The sequence below is a fragment of the Panthera pardus genome, unplaced genomic scaffold, assembly GCF_024362965.1.
Source record: "Panthera pardus isolate Hobbes unplaced genomic scaffold, ASM2436296v1 HiC_scaffold_6, whole genome shotgun sequence".
In the NCBI taxonomy this organism is placed as follows: domain Eukaryota; kingdom Metazoa; phylum Chordata; class Mammalia; order Carnivora; family Felidae; genus Panthera; species Panthera pardus.
This window is the reverse complement of record NW_026526991.1, coordinates 89,586,820-89,603,641: the sequence shown is the minus strand read 5'-3', so window position 1 is coordinate 89,603,641 and position 16,822 is coordinate 89,586,820. Positions and strand designations below refer to the sequence as shown.

At 37.3% G+C, this 16,822-nt stretch overlaps 2 protein-coding genes across 7 annotated transcripts in view; one reads left to right on the top strand and one right to left on the bottom strand.

Moving 5' to 3' along the window:
* The window catches only part of PLCZ1 (phospholipase C zeta 1), a 45,683-nt gene extending 36,082 nt beyond the window's left edge, over nt 1-9,601 (bottom strand). For 2 of the 6 annotated variants that reach the window (XM_053895329.1, XM_053895331.1), the window contains exons 1-3: nt 9,515-9,601; nt 8,870-9,025; nt 7,714-7,837 (exon numbers count right to left, since the gene is read on the bottom strand). In XM_053895329.1, the coding sequence (XP_053751304.1) occupies nt 7,714-7,837; nt 8,870-8,880 (135 nt within the window). In that variant the 5' untranslated portion in view covers nt 8,881-9,025; nt 9,515-9,601. Of the gene's footprint in view, nt 1-7,713; nt 7,838-8,869; nt 9,026-9,514 lie in introns of those variants that run through there. The other 4 variants (XM_053895333.1, XM_053895334.1, XM_053895330.1 and 1 more) reach the window with 3 other exon arrangements.
* Nucleotides 9,602-9,645: 44 nt separating this feature from the next.
* CAPZA3 (capping actin protein of muscle Z-line subunit alpha 3) overlaps nt 9,646-16,822 on the top strand; it is a 39,294-nt gene continuing 32,117 nt past the window's right edge. The window contains exon 1 of the mRNA XM_019452117.2: nt 9,646-10,707. Coding sequence (XP_019307662.1) covers nt 9,795-10,694 — 900 coding nt within the window. The 5' untranslated portion in view covers nt 9,646-9,794 and the 3' untranslated portion in view covers nt 10,695-10,707. The remainder of the gene's footprint in view (nt 10,708-16,822) is intronic.

Here is a 16,822-nt window from a genome sequence, read left to right as displayed (position 1 = left end):
TTAAACTTGTCTGTAAAATTACACTAAAAACAAAGTATTCAAAATATATCATAGGATCTGACATATTAACTTATTTTTTTTAATTTTGTTAAAGTTTATTTATTTATTTATTCATTTATTTATTTATTTATTTATTTAGAGAGCACATGTGAGCCCGGGAGGGGCAGAAAGAGAGGGAGAGAGAGAATCCCAAGCAGGCTCTGCACTGTCAGTGCAGAGCTCAATGTGGGGCTCAGTCTCACAAACTGTGAGATCATGACCTGAGCCAAAATCAAGTCAGACGCATAACCCACCAAGCCACTTAGGCGCCCCTGACATACTACTTGAAACTGCTTAGCAACTTTGTCTTCTGTCTTCCCTTTCTTCCTAACTAAATATTTGAAGCAGAAATGAAATTGGGTAATAAGGATGTAAAGGCAACACCTTATCAGAGCCCTCTGGGCGTTCATATTCTAGAAAAGGAAAGCCGGTATGAAAGTGTTATAATAGAAACTTTATACACAACAGACAAAGAAAGTTCAGTGATTCTTCTTGGAGACAAAAAGAGAGTCTTTATAGAAAAGGTGATCCTGGAGATGAGCTTTCAATGACAAGGAAGATAGTTGTCTGAAAATGGGGAGAAGGGTTATTCTAACTGTTGGGATCAGAGTAAATAAACATGTAACAGTACAAAACAGGTTATTAGAGAGGATGTTAGTAAAGCTTCAGTGAGAGAGATAAAGGTGAAGTCAAAACTGTATCCAAGGGGCCCTTGGCCCTGAGGCCCTCAGACTTCATTCTCAACCAGTGAGTTGCTGATGAGGTTTAATGAGGTAAATCATATAGATTTTGTTTTAGAAAGATTACTATGGCAGCTATAAAGAGGGGAGATGCTAGGATTCAAAGCAAGGAACGAGTTCGTAGGGCTATTCAAATTTTAATGGACATATAAGTCACCAAGGGACTTGTTAAAATGCACAGTCAGCTTCAGTACATCTGATGCTACATTTCTAACAAGCTCCCAAGGGATGCCAGAAATGCTAGTCTGAGGAGCACGCCTTGAGTAGCAAATAGTTGGAGACCAATTGACTTTGTGTAGAAATAAAATACAACTTAAAAGATTTGAAAATTGGATGTGGAGGTAAGGTAAGAGGAAGAGTCCCGGAATCTCCCAGGTTTCTGGCTTGGATAACTGAAAGAATGGTGCTTCCATCACCAAGAAAAGAGAAGACGACAGTTTTGAAGGGAAAGATGGTTACTTAAACATATTAAATTTGAAGTATCTTCATCTAAGCCAAGACAACTAGTAGACGATTGGGATGGGAAGTGGGGACTAATGTATTACTGGAGAAAAAACAAGGATTTTGCAGGCAGACAGATCCAGATATGAATCTCCACAGTAATATGATATAAACCATATCAACGTTCCTCACCTCAATATCTTAATGTGTAAAAAGAGGCTAGTAACGACTTCCTCGGATGTTTGTTAAAATAGTGCATGCAAAAACCTAACACAGGGCCTAGAATATGGCAGGCAATGAACAAATAGTAGCGTGTATATGGTTTTGTTGTTCAGGATAGAAAATTTGTGCTTTGTTCCCGTTATAAAGTAGTAATGGAAGCCATTGAAAGTCAACAAGGTGGTGACATAGGAAAGTCCAGAACTCACCTCCTTCCAAAGACATACCAAATATACAGCTATATATGGGACAATTCCCTCTGAAAGATACCTGGAAACTAGCTGAGTGAACTAACTTGCCTATATATTGAGCAAATGAGAAAAAATTCTATATCAAAATGGGTTGGAGAGGCTGAGACACAATCTCTCCACAAACATCACCCCCAACAGGATGACATATAATTGAGAGTGAACACACAACACTCAGCTCTCCCTGAGGAGTGAAGGGTTTGGATCTAACTTGTAATGCCCCAAATTTTAAGACTTCCACCTGAGAGATAAGTCCTACAAATACCTAGTTCTGAAGGCCAACTGGGGCTTGTGTCCACAAGATCCACGAAACTATAGTAAAGAGTTCTTAACAGCTCACAAGGACTCTTGGTGGCTAGTCCCCGCCAGGGCTTAGCATGGAGGTATAGACTAACATGTAGTTTTTCCTTGAAAGAGGCCTACCTGGTCACCTTAAAAGCCATAGCCTGAGAGTCATGCTTCTAATCTAACACAGGTATTGGGGCCCCACAGTCTCCCCCAGAGATCAGGGAAGCCAGTAGGTACCATCTTTCTGCTTTCCCTCTATCTCCCTCCAGATCACTAATATCTCCCTGAAACACGTGTGTGTACATATCTGGCACTCCAGCTTTTACAGCTGCCACTCAGAGGTTTGTGCTCACAGGTTCAGCAGAATTGTGGTAAACAAAGAGAAAATCCTTGTCTAGTTGTCCCTCAGGAGCTTGGTGCAGAGGGAGATGACAGAGACATTTGCTTCCAGTCTTTCCCTGAAAGAGGTCTATTTGTATACTTTATAAGCTACTGCCTGAGGGATCTAATCAGCCCACATCTAGGTGCTGACTGGGATCCTCCCTTTAGGAACACTAATGGGTCTTGGCACTCCCTCAGTGACTGAGAGCCACTAAGAATAAAGCAGGCTGCTTGGACAATTGCAAAGGTTGAGAGACAAACAAAAACTAAGTCTGGGATGAACAATAAGGTTCTTCTTCTAAACAAGGCCACTCCTTCAAAACTGGTGGAGGTGGCTGTTCTATCTAATGCACAGAAACTAACACAGACAGTAAAAGAAAATGAAGAAATAGAGGAATATGTTCCAAATAAAAGAGCAAGATAAAACCCCAGGAACAGATCTTAATGAAACAGAGATAAGCAATTTACCTAATAAAGAATTCAAATAAGGGTTATAAACAATATGAAGATTACTCAAAAAATTAAAAATAGAACTACCATATCATACAATTCCATTTCCTGATATTTAGTGAAAGGAAACAAAATCACTATTTTGAAAAGGTATCTGTACCTCCATGTTTATTTGAGCCATATTTACAATAGCCAAGACATGGAAGCAACTTAAGTGTCTAAAAACAGATGGATAAAGAAAATGTGAATAAGATATTATTCTTCCATAGAAAAGAAAGAAATTCTATAAATTTTGACATCATGGACAAAGCTTGAGGCCCTTATGTAGTGAAGTAAGTCAGACAAAGAAAGACAAATACTATATGATCTCACGTATATGTGGAATCTAAACAAACTGATCTAATAGAGAGAGAGAACAGATTGATCAAAAGGTGGCTCAAAAGGTGGTCAAAAGGTACAATTTTGCAGTTATAAGATAAACAAGTACTAGGGATGAAATATACATGATGACCATAGCAAACACTGATGTAGGATATATAATAACATGATCTGCTGATGTAATACACAGCCTGGTAACTAAATTAGTAATACCATATTGCATATTTGAAAGTTGCTACAAGAGTTATCTTCAAAGTTGTAATAACAAGAAAAAGAAATTTGTACATATGTGAGCTGATGGATGTTTACTAAACTTGTTAATCACTTTTCAATATATACATACAATTCAATGTATGTCAAATCATGTTGTACACCTAAAACTAAGACAATGTTATATGTCAATTACATCTCAATAAAACTGGAAAAAAAAGAAAAGTTAATAAGATTGTTCAGGAATTATATGTAAAGTAAAAAGAAAGAAAATTAAGGACAGATGGAAAAGGAAAGTTCAGAAATTTTCAAAAAAAAAAGTGATGTCATAGAAGTGAGAATAGGAGTAGTTTAAGAAAAGAGGGATAAATAAAATGCACAGAGAGCCTAACCATTGTATTTACCATTTTAAAAATAGAGGTTTTCAAGGTAGGTATGAAGGCAAAATTTATTGCAATGAATCATTGAGGAAATGGAGAAAGAAATGTAAAGGTGTCTTTCAGTTTATTTGCTACAGGAGAGAATATAACTTTTAGAAAAGGATATGGAGTGGGGCACCTGGGTGGCTCAGTTGGTTAAGCGTCCAACTTTGGCTTGGGTCATGATCTCAGTCTTTGTGAGTTTGGAGCCCTGCATCAGGCTTTATGCTGAGAGCCTGGAGCCTGCTTCAGATACTGTGTCTCCCTCTCTCTTCCCATTCCCCACTCATGCTCTGTCTCTCTGTCACTTTCTCTCTCAAAAATAATTAAAATTCTTTAAAAAAAGAGAAAAGGATATGGAGCTATTTGTTTTTGAGAGAAGATTAAAAATAAGCTTAGATTGTGGCAGACCAACTAAAATAGGAAATCATAAACTTGCAGTGGAACTAAACAATATGTAGCTGAATTGACCCAAGTTGCAGATTTGTAGGGCAGACACAGCAGAGAAATACTTTACCTCCTCTCTCTACCTTCTAACTTTCAAACCACTCTACACTACTGCCAGATATATCCTAAACTTTGCACTATTCTATTTCCCTCCTCAGAAAAGTTCAATGGCTACCCATCGTCTATAAAAAAAAATCCAAACTCTGTAGCCTACCTCAGGACTTTTGTGATCTGGCCATACCTAGCACTCCTCATCACTTCCTTGCATACATCCTATATGCAAGTCATACATCGTTACCTTTTATTCGCCAAGCACTTCTCACACTGTTATCTACATATACTGCTTCTTATTCTTCGAGGGACAATAAGAATGCTCTCTGTACCACAGCCTCTGTTATAGATGCCCAAGTCTGAGTCTCTGTCTTCTCAGATTCCCTGTAATTATTAACTATGATATTTATTATTATCTACTTATAAAATAGTAATTTCTGTATTTCTTTTCCTCCTGATGAGAGAGAGAGAGAGTGAGAGAGAGAGCACTTTATTAATTTTTTACAATCCACAGTTTCTAACAGAGTCCCATGGACATCCTATAGATTTAATAATGGCTGTTAACTGCTTAGAGAATTTGAAAACTTAAGGTAAGTTCTATAATAATATGAATTCTTAAAATTAAGAAGGATGCTACTTCATACTCAACTAACAATCAAGAATGTAATCTCAGACTAGCAATATATATTGAAATGACACAGAATATTTCTTATAAAATATATTGTGTGCTACAAATTAATGACAATGGTAAAAGCAATAAAGTTTTTTTTTAATAAAGGGATAAAACAAAATCTTACAGAATTGCTCCCCACGTCATGGCTCAAGAATTGATTTTGTAAAATGAAAATGTGAATATTTTGCCAGGGTCATAAAGGTACACCTTCTTTACTTAAATTTCATAGTAAATATTCACCCAATAAGAAAATAAATTCACATCAGAATTTATGCCAGCTTCTTAAGAAATCAATAAATGTAATGCAACTTCCTATATTTTTTGAACAATTATGATTGATATACTTCAAATAATATTTATCGAGTGCCTACTTTTTTCCAAGCCTTATACTAGATACATTCACAAATAATATTTACTATTCAGCACAATCTGGCAAGATAACTATATTAGTTTCCCCATTCTGCAGGTTAAGACATTTGCTTAGGGAAATTTCTGATTTGCCAAGTACTGAACAGGGAAGATCTGACGGAGTGTGAAGAATCTCCACGCCCATTGAGCTTGCCAATAACAATAGCCCTGAGAAGCTGGAAGATTTTGGTCACCAAAATAAGATTCTTTAAGATTCATTGCATTTACTCTGGCTACAAGGTGTACCGTGAATTTTGGAAAGATAAACAACAAAAGTTGAAGCAAAACAGTCCAATGTTTAAGAAGCTTAATTTTTAGCTATCCAGAAAATTTCATTAGCCAATACACCTTCCCTAGCATTCTATTTAATTAATTTCTTAATGCATATATGGCAATGTAGCCAAAGGCAACAAAGTATCATCTATTCAAGGGCCTAGGGGAATTATTTTGATAACAATTTCTTGTCATGATCATCAGCCTTGTTTATATGCAATTTATGCTTAAATTATTTGAGGCCATTTTAAAGAGGTTTTTAAAGAATTCTAAGCAATCTCTGTCCCTCAATTATAAAAATTATTTTCATAGCCATTCCAGAAAGGTTTTGCTAAACAAACTAGACCTTCACCCTCTCACGTCTAAATAATTGTTAATATCAATTAATGACCTATTTCTTTACCTGTTAGAACTGTTGCACATTTTACATAACACTTTTTAATAGGGCATGCACTTTACTCAAGTACAGCTCAGACACATATCTTCATTTTGCAGGTAATGCAAAGCAACCTGATAATCACTGAATAAGATTGATCACATTTCACATTTGATACAGATTTAATATATTACCTCTCTGTTGTGTTGAACGTGAACTTTATTAAACCAAAAAAGTACATATTTGGTTCTCCCATTGAGTGATACCACTGGGGGGAAGTTCTACTTGTGAAGATCTTTCACAGACCTTGTGTTCTTCAGGTATAGTATTAGACATGAATTGCTTAAAATTCTGATAGCTTATGGCAGCACGGACTACTTGCATTCATAAAAAACAATCTGAAACTTTTGTCTTTTACTGCAGTCTCTTGAGAAGTGCAGCTTTTTTTTTTTTTTTTTTTTTTGAACCTCCTCTTTGTGATTTGTAAACATGGGGGCTAAATCTTGTTGAGAGAAGTACTTGATAGGGCTGCTCCATGGTTTCCTGTGTCTCTGCAGGTTTTCCAGCAGAGGCACCAACACTTACTTCAGAACTAGCTTTTCAAGGATGTTTGCATGATGAAAAGATAATATTTCCCTCGAGGGGAAAAAGCAGGTTTGTTTACTGTGCATGATAATAATGATAAGGGCACCCTCCAGGGCAAAGATCAGACAGGCTTACTTCCTGTAATAAAAGATTTGGGTTCCTTAAACTTGAGGTCCCTCTCTGATAAGACAACCCAGGGCATGTGCCTCCTTCAGTTGGCCCTCTTCACATCATGCTTTGGGAATTGAGACTTGGAGAAATAGCACCAAGATGCTGATATCCTTGCAATGGCTATTTTTGTAACAAGGCTATTTTCTCTGAACCAAAAGCCTGCCTTGGCTGTCATCCATGAAATTATATCAGGCTAACTGGTTAGCTTACAGGCCGGTAACACAGGTTTCCCAGTTTGTATTAATGGTAAGAATTTCACAGACTGTTATCTGGGTAGTCACTTTCAGAAAACAGTATCATATTCAGGATTTCCATCTTCTTAACTTAATTAGCCAATCCAGTATTTTTACTTGACTTGCCAAGAAATTTGCCTTTTCCTAGCACAAAACTCAGCTGAGTGCTTGGATTTTTCTTACTTATTGATGATCTTTCCCTCTGTCCTTTAGTGAAAAAATTGATCCAGTTTCCATCCCCACTAGTTCTTCAAACAAAGAAAACTTCTGGCATGATTTTCTACTTTGAAGTGAGTAAAATACCATTTTTCTCAAGATTTCTTTTTCCTTCTATAAATCACTAACATCTAATCCATTTACCATTTCTTCATTTATGTGATTTTGATCTAATCATATGACCGATCCTAATCTTACATGAACATTCTTGTATCTTCAGCTAATTATGCTAAATTAATAACCTGGTATTATTTCAAATTTTACCATTAACTTATTTTATCTCCTACCTAAATTCTCTCCTTCTTGATTGTAAATATATATAGCATAATTAATTGCTTTAATTCTCAAGAGACTAATTTTTCATATGTATTTTCTGTAGAAAGCATCCAAGTAGCTATTGACATTTCCCCTATATTGGATTAAGTCCTTCATAGGGTGGGGCAGACAAGGGGTGGATATTATCTCACCTTAAAAATAGATTTCACATGAACATAATTGCACTGAATATCTAATTTTTCAAGTAATTTGTGAGTTTTTTCTAGGTTAATTTTTCCACCTCTAAATTCATCCCGAATCATCGACAAAAACCATGTATGAAGCACAAAAAAAGAAGTTAAGGAAATTCTCACAGAAAATCATTAAGTACTTAAAATGCCTAAGGAAATATTTGATTTCTTTTCAATTTAACGTTTTTATTTTTATTTTTAAGGGATAGTCTATCTTTTGCTTAAGTGACAAAATAATTCTATGATAAATTATGGTTAAAACAAAATTAAGTAGGTACTATTCTGTAGTGAAGGTATGAGAGGGCATACATAACACAATAAAAATTACAGGAAAAGAATAAAAATAAACATTTGAGGAATCAAGTTATTATTTGGGAAATACAGTCTATTTCCTGAGACATGGACTTGGGGGACAGCTGGGCTTCAAGATCTCCCTGTCACTTGACCTCTCTCAAGTTCACTTTCCTCATCTGAAAGGTGAGCAAATTAATATTTAGGGAAAGTGAGGGCATAAGTTCTGAATATATTACTGAACACAGTTTCTGCTACTGAGTGTTCAATAAATAGTTACCATGTTTGATATAATTATTATTACCATGACATTAGCCAGATGTCCAGCTACACGTGCCAAAAAAAGGCAACATTTTAAGTAACACCAGAAAGGGTTAAAAATGCCATGCTGAGTGTATATTTGGTATGAATAGAAAATTAAAATAATCAAGCTTACTTATTGTACACAGACAAACTACAAAAAAATCAGGACACTTCAATTGGAAAAACTGAAGTTGGGAATTAATATGACAACTTATAATATCATGAAAGGTACTTGTGAAAATTGTTCAAAATTCCACTCAGTTTCAGACTGCTAAAACTAATGAAAAGCCCTCACATATAAAGGCTATGACTTAATATGGCAAAGCTCATGTTCTCATAAGAAAAAGACAGGAAGTAAGGGAAATGCAAAAAAGCTTAGGACGGATGGAAGGAAGAGGTTTATACTTAAATGAGAGAGGCTTAACTTCCAGACTCTTCAAGAAGAAAGAGGAGAATCAAGTAAAGGAGATTAATTAAGAGGAAGAAGAGAAAAGAGGAACAGAAAGGACTTTTGAATGGATATTTGTTCTCCATATTTTCATGACCTGTTGTTATGCTTCTCCTTGCTTAGTAGTCTCTCCCCATTACATGTTGTCACAGGTTTCAAATATAGTCAACTCTGCCCTTTTGTAGTAAAGGAATTTCTTGATATTCATCAGCTGTTGCCTCTGACCCTTTTCTAGAGAGAAAGCAGAAAATACAGAGTGGTTTGCGCCTTTGTTCTTTGGAGATAGCTCACAATTAAATCCCATAGAATCCACATGCCAGATGTGGTCCCTGCATTTCACTGCCCTTGAAAGTTTCTGGCTTCTTGCTTACATTTTGACAATCTTCAAACCCTCAATGTTTATAATGCAGTATCCTCTGCTGTTTGGCATTTTTCTGTCAACTGCCATCGTACCTTGTTTTATTTTTACTCTTTTGTTGAACCCCCCTGAAACCTTTGGGCATAATGTGCTTCCAGTGGGTTTGGGGAGAATATTCTGAGGGCCCGTGGATAAATAAATGCCACTGTGGTCCCCAAAGGTGCAAAGGGCTGCCAAACCCTCTCTAGAAACTCTAGGCTGCTTCTGTGGATTCCTGACAACATAGAATGTACACAGCGACACGCCACTGTTGAAGAAGGCTGTTTGGGAGGCTAAGTTTTTAAAATCTTCAAAATACATACAGCTGAATGGCTGGGTACCACGCTGTCAGGTGACCGTCATGTTTTTCTTTTGGCCTGAACACCCATGGTGACATCATCAAAGGTTCCACACTTCATAGAGAAAGGTTCTTTATGACTTCATCAGTAGACTCAGCTTGCAAGACAACCTGTTTTCATGATTAGCCATAGTAATCTTAAGCTTGAATGTTTAACACCTTGATGGGAAAGGTGTCTCATGGAATGTTTTCTCATCCTTTGAATACTCTTTATTTCAGAAGCTTTGCTTCTGCTGCAACCAAGCATGTCACTTAGCGTTCTGAGTAGGAAGGAGAAAGAAAGAGTAATTCGCAGACTGTTGATACAGGCTCCTCCAGGGGAATTTGTAAATGCCTTTGATGATCTCTGTCTGCTTATCCGTGATGAAAAACTTATGCACCATCAAGGTGAGTGTGCAGGCCACCAACACTGCCAGAAATATTGTGTACCACTCTCTATCGATGGAAATCCAGTACTCTTGTCTCACCACAACGTAATGGGTGACTACCGATTTTTTGACTATCAAAGCAAACTTTCTTTCAAATTCGACCTGCTTCAAAACCAGTTAAAAGACATCCAAAGTCACGGTATCATTCGGAATGAGACAGAATACCTGAGAAATGTTGTTCTGTGTGCCTTAAAACTGTACGTGAGTGATCACTACCCAAAAGGAAATTGCAACGTGCTGAGAAAAACCGTGAAAAATAAGGAGTTCTTGATAGCGTGCATTGAGGACCACAGCTATGAAACAAGAGACTGCTGGAATGGCCTTTGGAAATCTAAATGGATTTTCCAAATCAATCCATTTCTAACCCAAGTAACAGGAAGAATTTTTGTGCAAGCTCACTTCTTCAAGGCTGTCAACCTTCATGTTGAAATCTCCAAGGACCTGAAAGAAAGCTTGGAAATAGTTAACCAAGCTCAACTGGCTTTAAGTTTTGCGAGGCTTGTGGAAGAGCAAGAGAATATATTTCAAGTTGCAGTCTTAGAAGAATTACAGGAGTTATCGAACGAAGCCCTGAGAAAAATTCTACGAAGAGATCTTCCAGTGACCCGCACTCTTATTGACTGGCAAAGGATACTCTCTGACTTGAATTTGGTGATGTATCCTAAATTAGGTTATGTCATTTATTCAAGAAGTGTGTTATGCAACTGGATAATCTAAAGGATTGCTCCTGGTAATTGTCTCAGCCTGATTTAGTGGTATTTCCGGGAGGGGTGTTGGTATTTTCCTAAAGTTGAGAAGCCACTAGAGATGCCTATCACTTGACAAATGCAAGTTTAAATTAAGGAAAAGTGTAACAAATACTTTTACTCAGGGAATATTAACCAATAAGGCAAGAAAAGGGTGATGTAAGTGTGCTTCATGGTAGCAACCATCATAAAGCCAGAGATGCCTATTTGAACCTAAAACAGCTTGAAACAATGTGGCACCCAGAAGTATTACAAAGGTGGCCAGGGTTAAGGCTGTGTGTATTGTGTGTGTGTGTGTGTGTGTGTGTGTGTGTGTGTGTGTGTGTTTGGAAATGAGCTTTGATTTTCTTAGTAACTAGAGAATGTATACAAAGAAAAGTCACTCTGCAAGTGATAATTTACATAATTCCATTCAGTCATACCCAACCCAGACAGCAGATTTCAGTAAGTGACATAAGTATTGGATATTCCATGAAAACAACAGATATCAAAAATCTACCTCAGATGAAGAACTAGAGGTAACCTTAGAGCCCCTGCCCTCCAAGAATTGGGATTATTCAAATCCCCAGGCTTTTCTTTTCTTTTTTAATGTTTATTTATTTTTTAAAGAGAGAGACAGAGACAGAGCATGAATGGGGGAGGGGCAGAGAGAGAGGGAAACACATAATCCGAGGCAGACTCCAGGATCTGTGCTGTCAGCACAGAGCCCAACGTGGGACTCAGACTCATGGACTGAGAGATCATGACCTGAGCTGAAGTCGGATGCTTAACCGACTGAGCTACCCAGGTGCCCCAGATCCCAGGGCTTTTCTGATAACTAAGATGGTCTTTGAAAAATCAACTGGAAAAGATAGAAAACTTGGGAAAAAATCAACTGGAAAAGCCTGACCTCTCAAGCTTACATAGTTGAATTCTTGTGAAGTCATCACTGTAGGCATTTATAAGTGCTTACTTCATGCCAGGCCCTGTGCTCAACGACTGGCACACAACTTTTCATGATTCAGCTGGCACTATTAGTAATTCCATTTTATGAGAGAAGAATCTAAGATTTTGAGTTGTTTAATTCATCCTGGCACATAGTAAGTGACAGGTGTGTCTGGCTCTGCTCTTATCCTCTAGGGTATGACCACTCTCCCTGGAGGCCTGTTTCATTAAGAGCTGTAAACTCTATAATGATTTAGGCAAGCATTTCATCCAAGAGACACTTTCATAGGATCCGGACCACAAATTACCTATTCAGTCACCCTATTACTATTTCCAGCAAGGTGACTGACCACTTGCCTATGGTCTCAAAGAATTCCAAATCTAAAGCTCTCTAATAAGATTGCAACAGAACAGTAGAGAGACCCCATCCCCTAATTCTGACTTACTGCTAGGCCAAATTCTCTGTATTTTGGATCCAAGCTGTTGAGAAAAGATCTCATTCTACATAAGAAGCATTGGAGCAGACAAGGTTAGAATTTCTAAATCTCAAACATTTCTACCTTAACTGGTGGTTCTTAGAGAATCTCAGGAGAATTACTTAGGGCATATCTTTAAAAATACAACTTCCCAGGGACACCTGGGTGGCTCAGTCAGTTGAGCCTCCGACTTCGGCTCAGGTCATGATCTCACAGCTCCTGGGTTTGAGCACTGCACTGGGCTCTGGGCTGACAGCTCAGTGCCTAGAGCCCGCTTCAGATTCTGTGTCTCCCTGTCTCTCTGCCCCTCCCCTGCTTACACTATGTCTCTCTCTCTCTCTCAAAAATAAATAAACATTTTTTTAAAAATTAAAAAAAAATACATCTTCCCAGTATCCATCCTCAGATTTGATTTAGTAGGCTAAGAAATCTACATTTTAAACAATTTTCAGAGATGACTCTGTTGCAAGGGATCCCAGAACTACATTTTTTTTTAATTTTTTTTTTAACGTTTATTTATTTTTGAGACAGAGAGAGACAGAGCATGAACGGGGGAGGGTCAGAGAGAGGGAGACACAGAATCTGAAACAGGCTCCAGGCTCTGAGCTGTCAGCACAGAGCCCGACGCAGGGCTCGAACTCACGGACTGTGAGATCATAACCTGAGCCGAAGTCAGACACTCAACCGACCAAGTCACCCAGGCGCCCCTACCCAGCACTACATTTTAAGAAATATTGGTCCAATCATAAATCCAAGCTTATGCTTTCTATTTACTCAATTAAAATCACTTCTTGTAAAACTATTTGCAAATGAAAGCCATGTCTACTACTTCACCAGATTTGCTATGCACAGACCAAGGACAGGCCTTAATCGGTTATGTTAAAAAGTTAAGAAAAGATGGGGTGCCTGGGTGGCTCAGTCGGTTAAGCGTCGGACTTCAGCTCAGGTCACGATCTCGCGGTCCCTGAGTTCGAGCCCTGCGTTGGGCTCTGGGCTGATGGCTCAGAGCCTGGAGCCTGCTTCCGATTCTGTGTCTCCCTCTCTCTCTGCCCCTCCCCCGTTCATGCTCTGTCTCTCTCTGTCTCAAAAATAATAAAACGTTAAAAAAAGATAAAAAAAAAATAAAAATAAAAGTTAAGAAAAGCTTTTCTAAAGAAAAGCAGCCAAGACAATCGCTTCATTGCTCTAAAACATACCCATCTGACAGATTATTTAACAAAAATTTGAATGGATATTATGGTTTTATATATGTATGTGCTGATTTGCCAGAACATTCCATAATAGGACTTACTGGTTTATAGAACAATCACAGGAGCATTTAATTCCCACTGAAATGTGGGGTTTTTAAAATAATATTTATTGGTATTTCTGCATATAAAAAGTCACATGTACAAATCATAGAAAATGCTTCAGGTATAAAGCATTTTGGCCTATTTCCTCCCATCCAATTTTATGGAATTGTTTTACATATTAAGAATTACAACATATAAAAATTTTTATCCTGTTCTTTTTACATAGCCTTCTATATCATAAATATGGTCCTATGTCATTAAAATTCCTTGAGCACATAATTTTAATTATTTACATGATATTCATACAGTTCATGCACCTACTACAAGACAACTACTTCTCTATTCATACATAATTTAAATATTTGGCATTTTATTTCTGTTATTAATTGGGTTATACTGAGTATCTCTATGCATAAAGCTTTGCCCACATGGTGGATTATTTCCCATAAGATAAAGTCCCTAAAATTGCATATTGAAAACATAAGAACATATTCATGATTTTAATATATATTGCCAAATTGCTTTCCAGAAACACTTAACAATTTATAATCCCATCAATAACATAAGAGAATGTCTAGCTCACCACAGTAATCTTGGAAATATTAAATATCAAATGTTTTCTCTGATAGGCAACAAACTTTAAAAGAATATAAACAAAGAAAAAGGTGTTCACTAAATTATGCCATATTATACCAAAATCATTCCCACACTGATTTTATTTGGTAGTTATTTTCTTTGTTTGGATCTAGAATGGCCAGAAAAATCTACAACTAATCCTTTCTGTATCTTTATCATAGACACACACACATACACACACACAACTACACTTAAACCTACTCTAGCAATATACATATATACACACATACCCAAGCATATACACACATACACAAAAAATGCTTCAGATCCTGAGGACTCATTGTACTGTTTTTTTTTCAATGTATTATTTTTTATATTCCAGTGTTCTCTCCTCCCCATCCCATTCCCAATTGGAATGTAAGCTCCATCAGACTGGAACCTTGTCTATTTAAGGATCTAGTCCATTACTGTCTGTCATTTGATAGGTAATGAGTGAATGAGTGAACAAATGAATAAGGGTAACAAAGGTATGAAACATGCTAGGTTTAGTTGACCTTAAGATTTTGTAAACCATCAATACCTGCTGTCCTTTTAGGAACTATTTATTCCTTTGCAGATTCCCCCAGCTGATGTTGTGACCCTTCATTTGATTGCATTCTGAAGCTGCAATTGGCTACCTACTGCTCTGATGAAAAACCTTTGCTCTTTTCCCACTCCAAATGGACAGAGATTTCTTCTCCAACAAGTTTAAGAAAATCAAGTTCTTTAAAAGTCATATTTTTCTTTCAATTTTACATAATCCTCTGTCAAAGATTTCTGTACCCTTCCTCTTGGCGGGGCTGGTCCAGAGGGCTAGCCCAATGGCTATATCATATTCTACTCAAGCAGAGATTCAGGAGGAGCATAGATCCTTTAACCCACCCACTAGACTGAGTCCCTGATGTTCTGAGGACATGCCCTAGCCTCAGGATTGCCTTGAGGCTAAAGCAGGCTTCAGCTTCCCTTTTCTGTTGGAATTTTGATCACAGTATACAAACCCCAACTACTCCTTTCTACTTATCAATAAGGTCTCCAATAATCAAATAGAGTTCCTACTAGACTCTGCATATTTTTGAAGTTCACATAACTGATTACATTTTAGTAAATCAATATGAAAAGTACTTTCAGGTCACAGTCACTCAACCAGTTTTTTATTTATCTCACCTTCTCCTCAATCTCCTCACCAGGACACATCTCTTAGATTCTCACCCTTTTGCTTGGGTAATTTCAGGAGCTTCTCAGTATATGGTACTATTGTTAAAGAATGGGTTCTCTGTCTACTGCTTCCTATATTCTAGTGAAATCTATCTCAATTCCACATCAGTCACTAGTCTCTCCTGATTAGCAGTCAATTTAGTCTTTTCTATTGATTGACCCCAATAGCCTTCTTCATGATGTGTTTCGAATTTTTCTACTCTACTTAAGCTCTGCTTCCTCATCAGTCCCTCATTTAGTAAATGACGCAGTCTCTTTACCAAGAAGACATATGCTTTCCAAAAGAGCTTCTACAGCTTCTTCTCTCTACACTTAAAAATATATTTATTTTCTCTCCTGCCAAATAGTCTCCAAAGAAGCGTGTGTTCCTTTTTAAGACTAACTCTTCCTCCTGTTCACTTTATCCTAAGTCCTTGATATTTTGTCATCCACCCTCTTGATTGTTCAGTTACCCTTTTTGGTTCTTAGTTCCTCACTAGCCCCATCCATCTTGGCTCCTCTCCTCCACCAGCAAGTGTATACAGTTCCAACTAGACTAAAAAATTTTCCCTATAAATGTCTCAGGTCCTTTCACCATGAAACTTTTCAAAGGATTATCCTATTCTTGCTTTTTCTTCTGTATCCTTACCACTTATTATTTTCTTAAAGGAATGGATTTAATTAAGAGACTGCTATGTTCTAGGCATTCTACCAGCAATTTCATCTGCCTCATTGATTCCTTATAAGAATTTGACAACCGGGAATTATTTTTTACAGCTTAGGAAACTAAGAATATTCGTAAGTAGCCTTGCCAAATTGACACAGCTGGTAAGGGACAGAACTGGGATTCCAAATCAGGTCTGTCACACTTGAAAACTCCTGTTCTGTATACCACATCATGCTGCCTTAACTCTGCAACCTCTGGCTGCCAGTGTAATAATATAATAAAAATCCATTCTCAAAAGTTTTCAATATCATAATTGTTGATTCCAATTGCCTTTTGTCAGTTATTGTCATGAGAAGATGACTACTTCTTCATCCTGAAAAACCTTTAATTCCTCGGTTATAATTGCATTTTAGTCTCCCCCTCCTCTAATTCGTTTCATTTCTCCCCCTCCACCGAACCTCACACTCAAAAACAAATATTCTCCAAACCTTAGTTTTCCATCCTCTTCTTTTTACCTTATCACCTTCAGTCACCAAAGTCTTCAGCAACCACCCCATTCTTCAAAATATTCACCACAATATTCATCAGGTACAACAGGACTGGAGAAAATAATCCATGGCTTATTACTAAATAGCTCTTCAAAACTATTTTCAATACCATTTGCATATTTTTCTCTTCCCTCTTAGCTTCCAAACTTGTTGCTTTTTTTTTTTTTCCCACTAAGCACTGTATTTATTGTAAGATACAACATTGATTGACCACACTCTACCAGAAGAGCTTTGCATAAACATATCTCCCAGTTTGACTTAGACCTCCAAGAATATTCTATCTTGGCACTGGTCCCTTTGTCCATACTCACTGCCCCTTCCCATCCAACTGCCACATCCATCCAACCCCAGTCCACCTACACTCTATAAATGAAAACAAGACA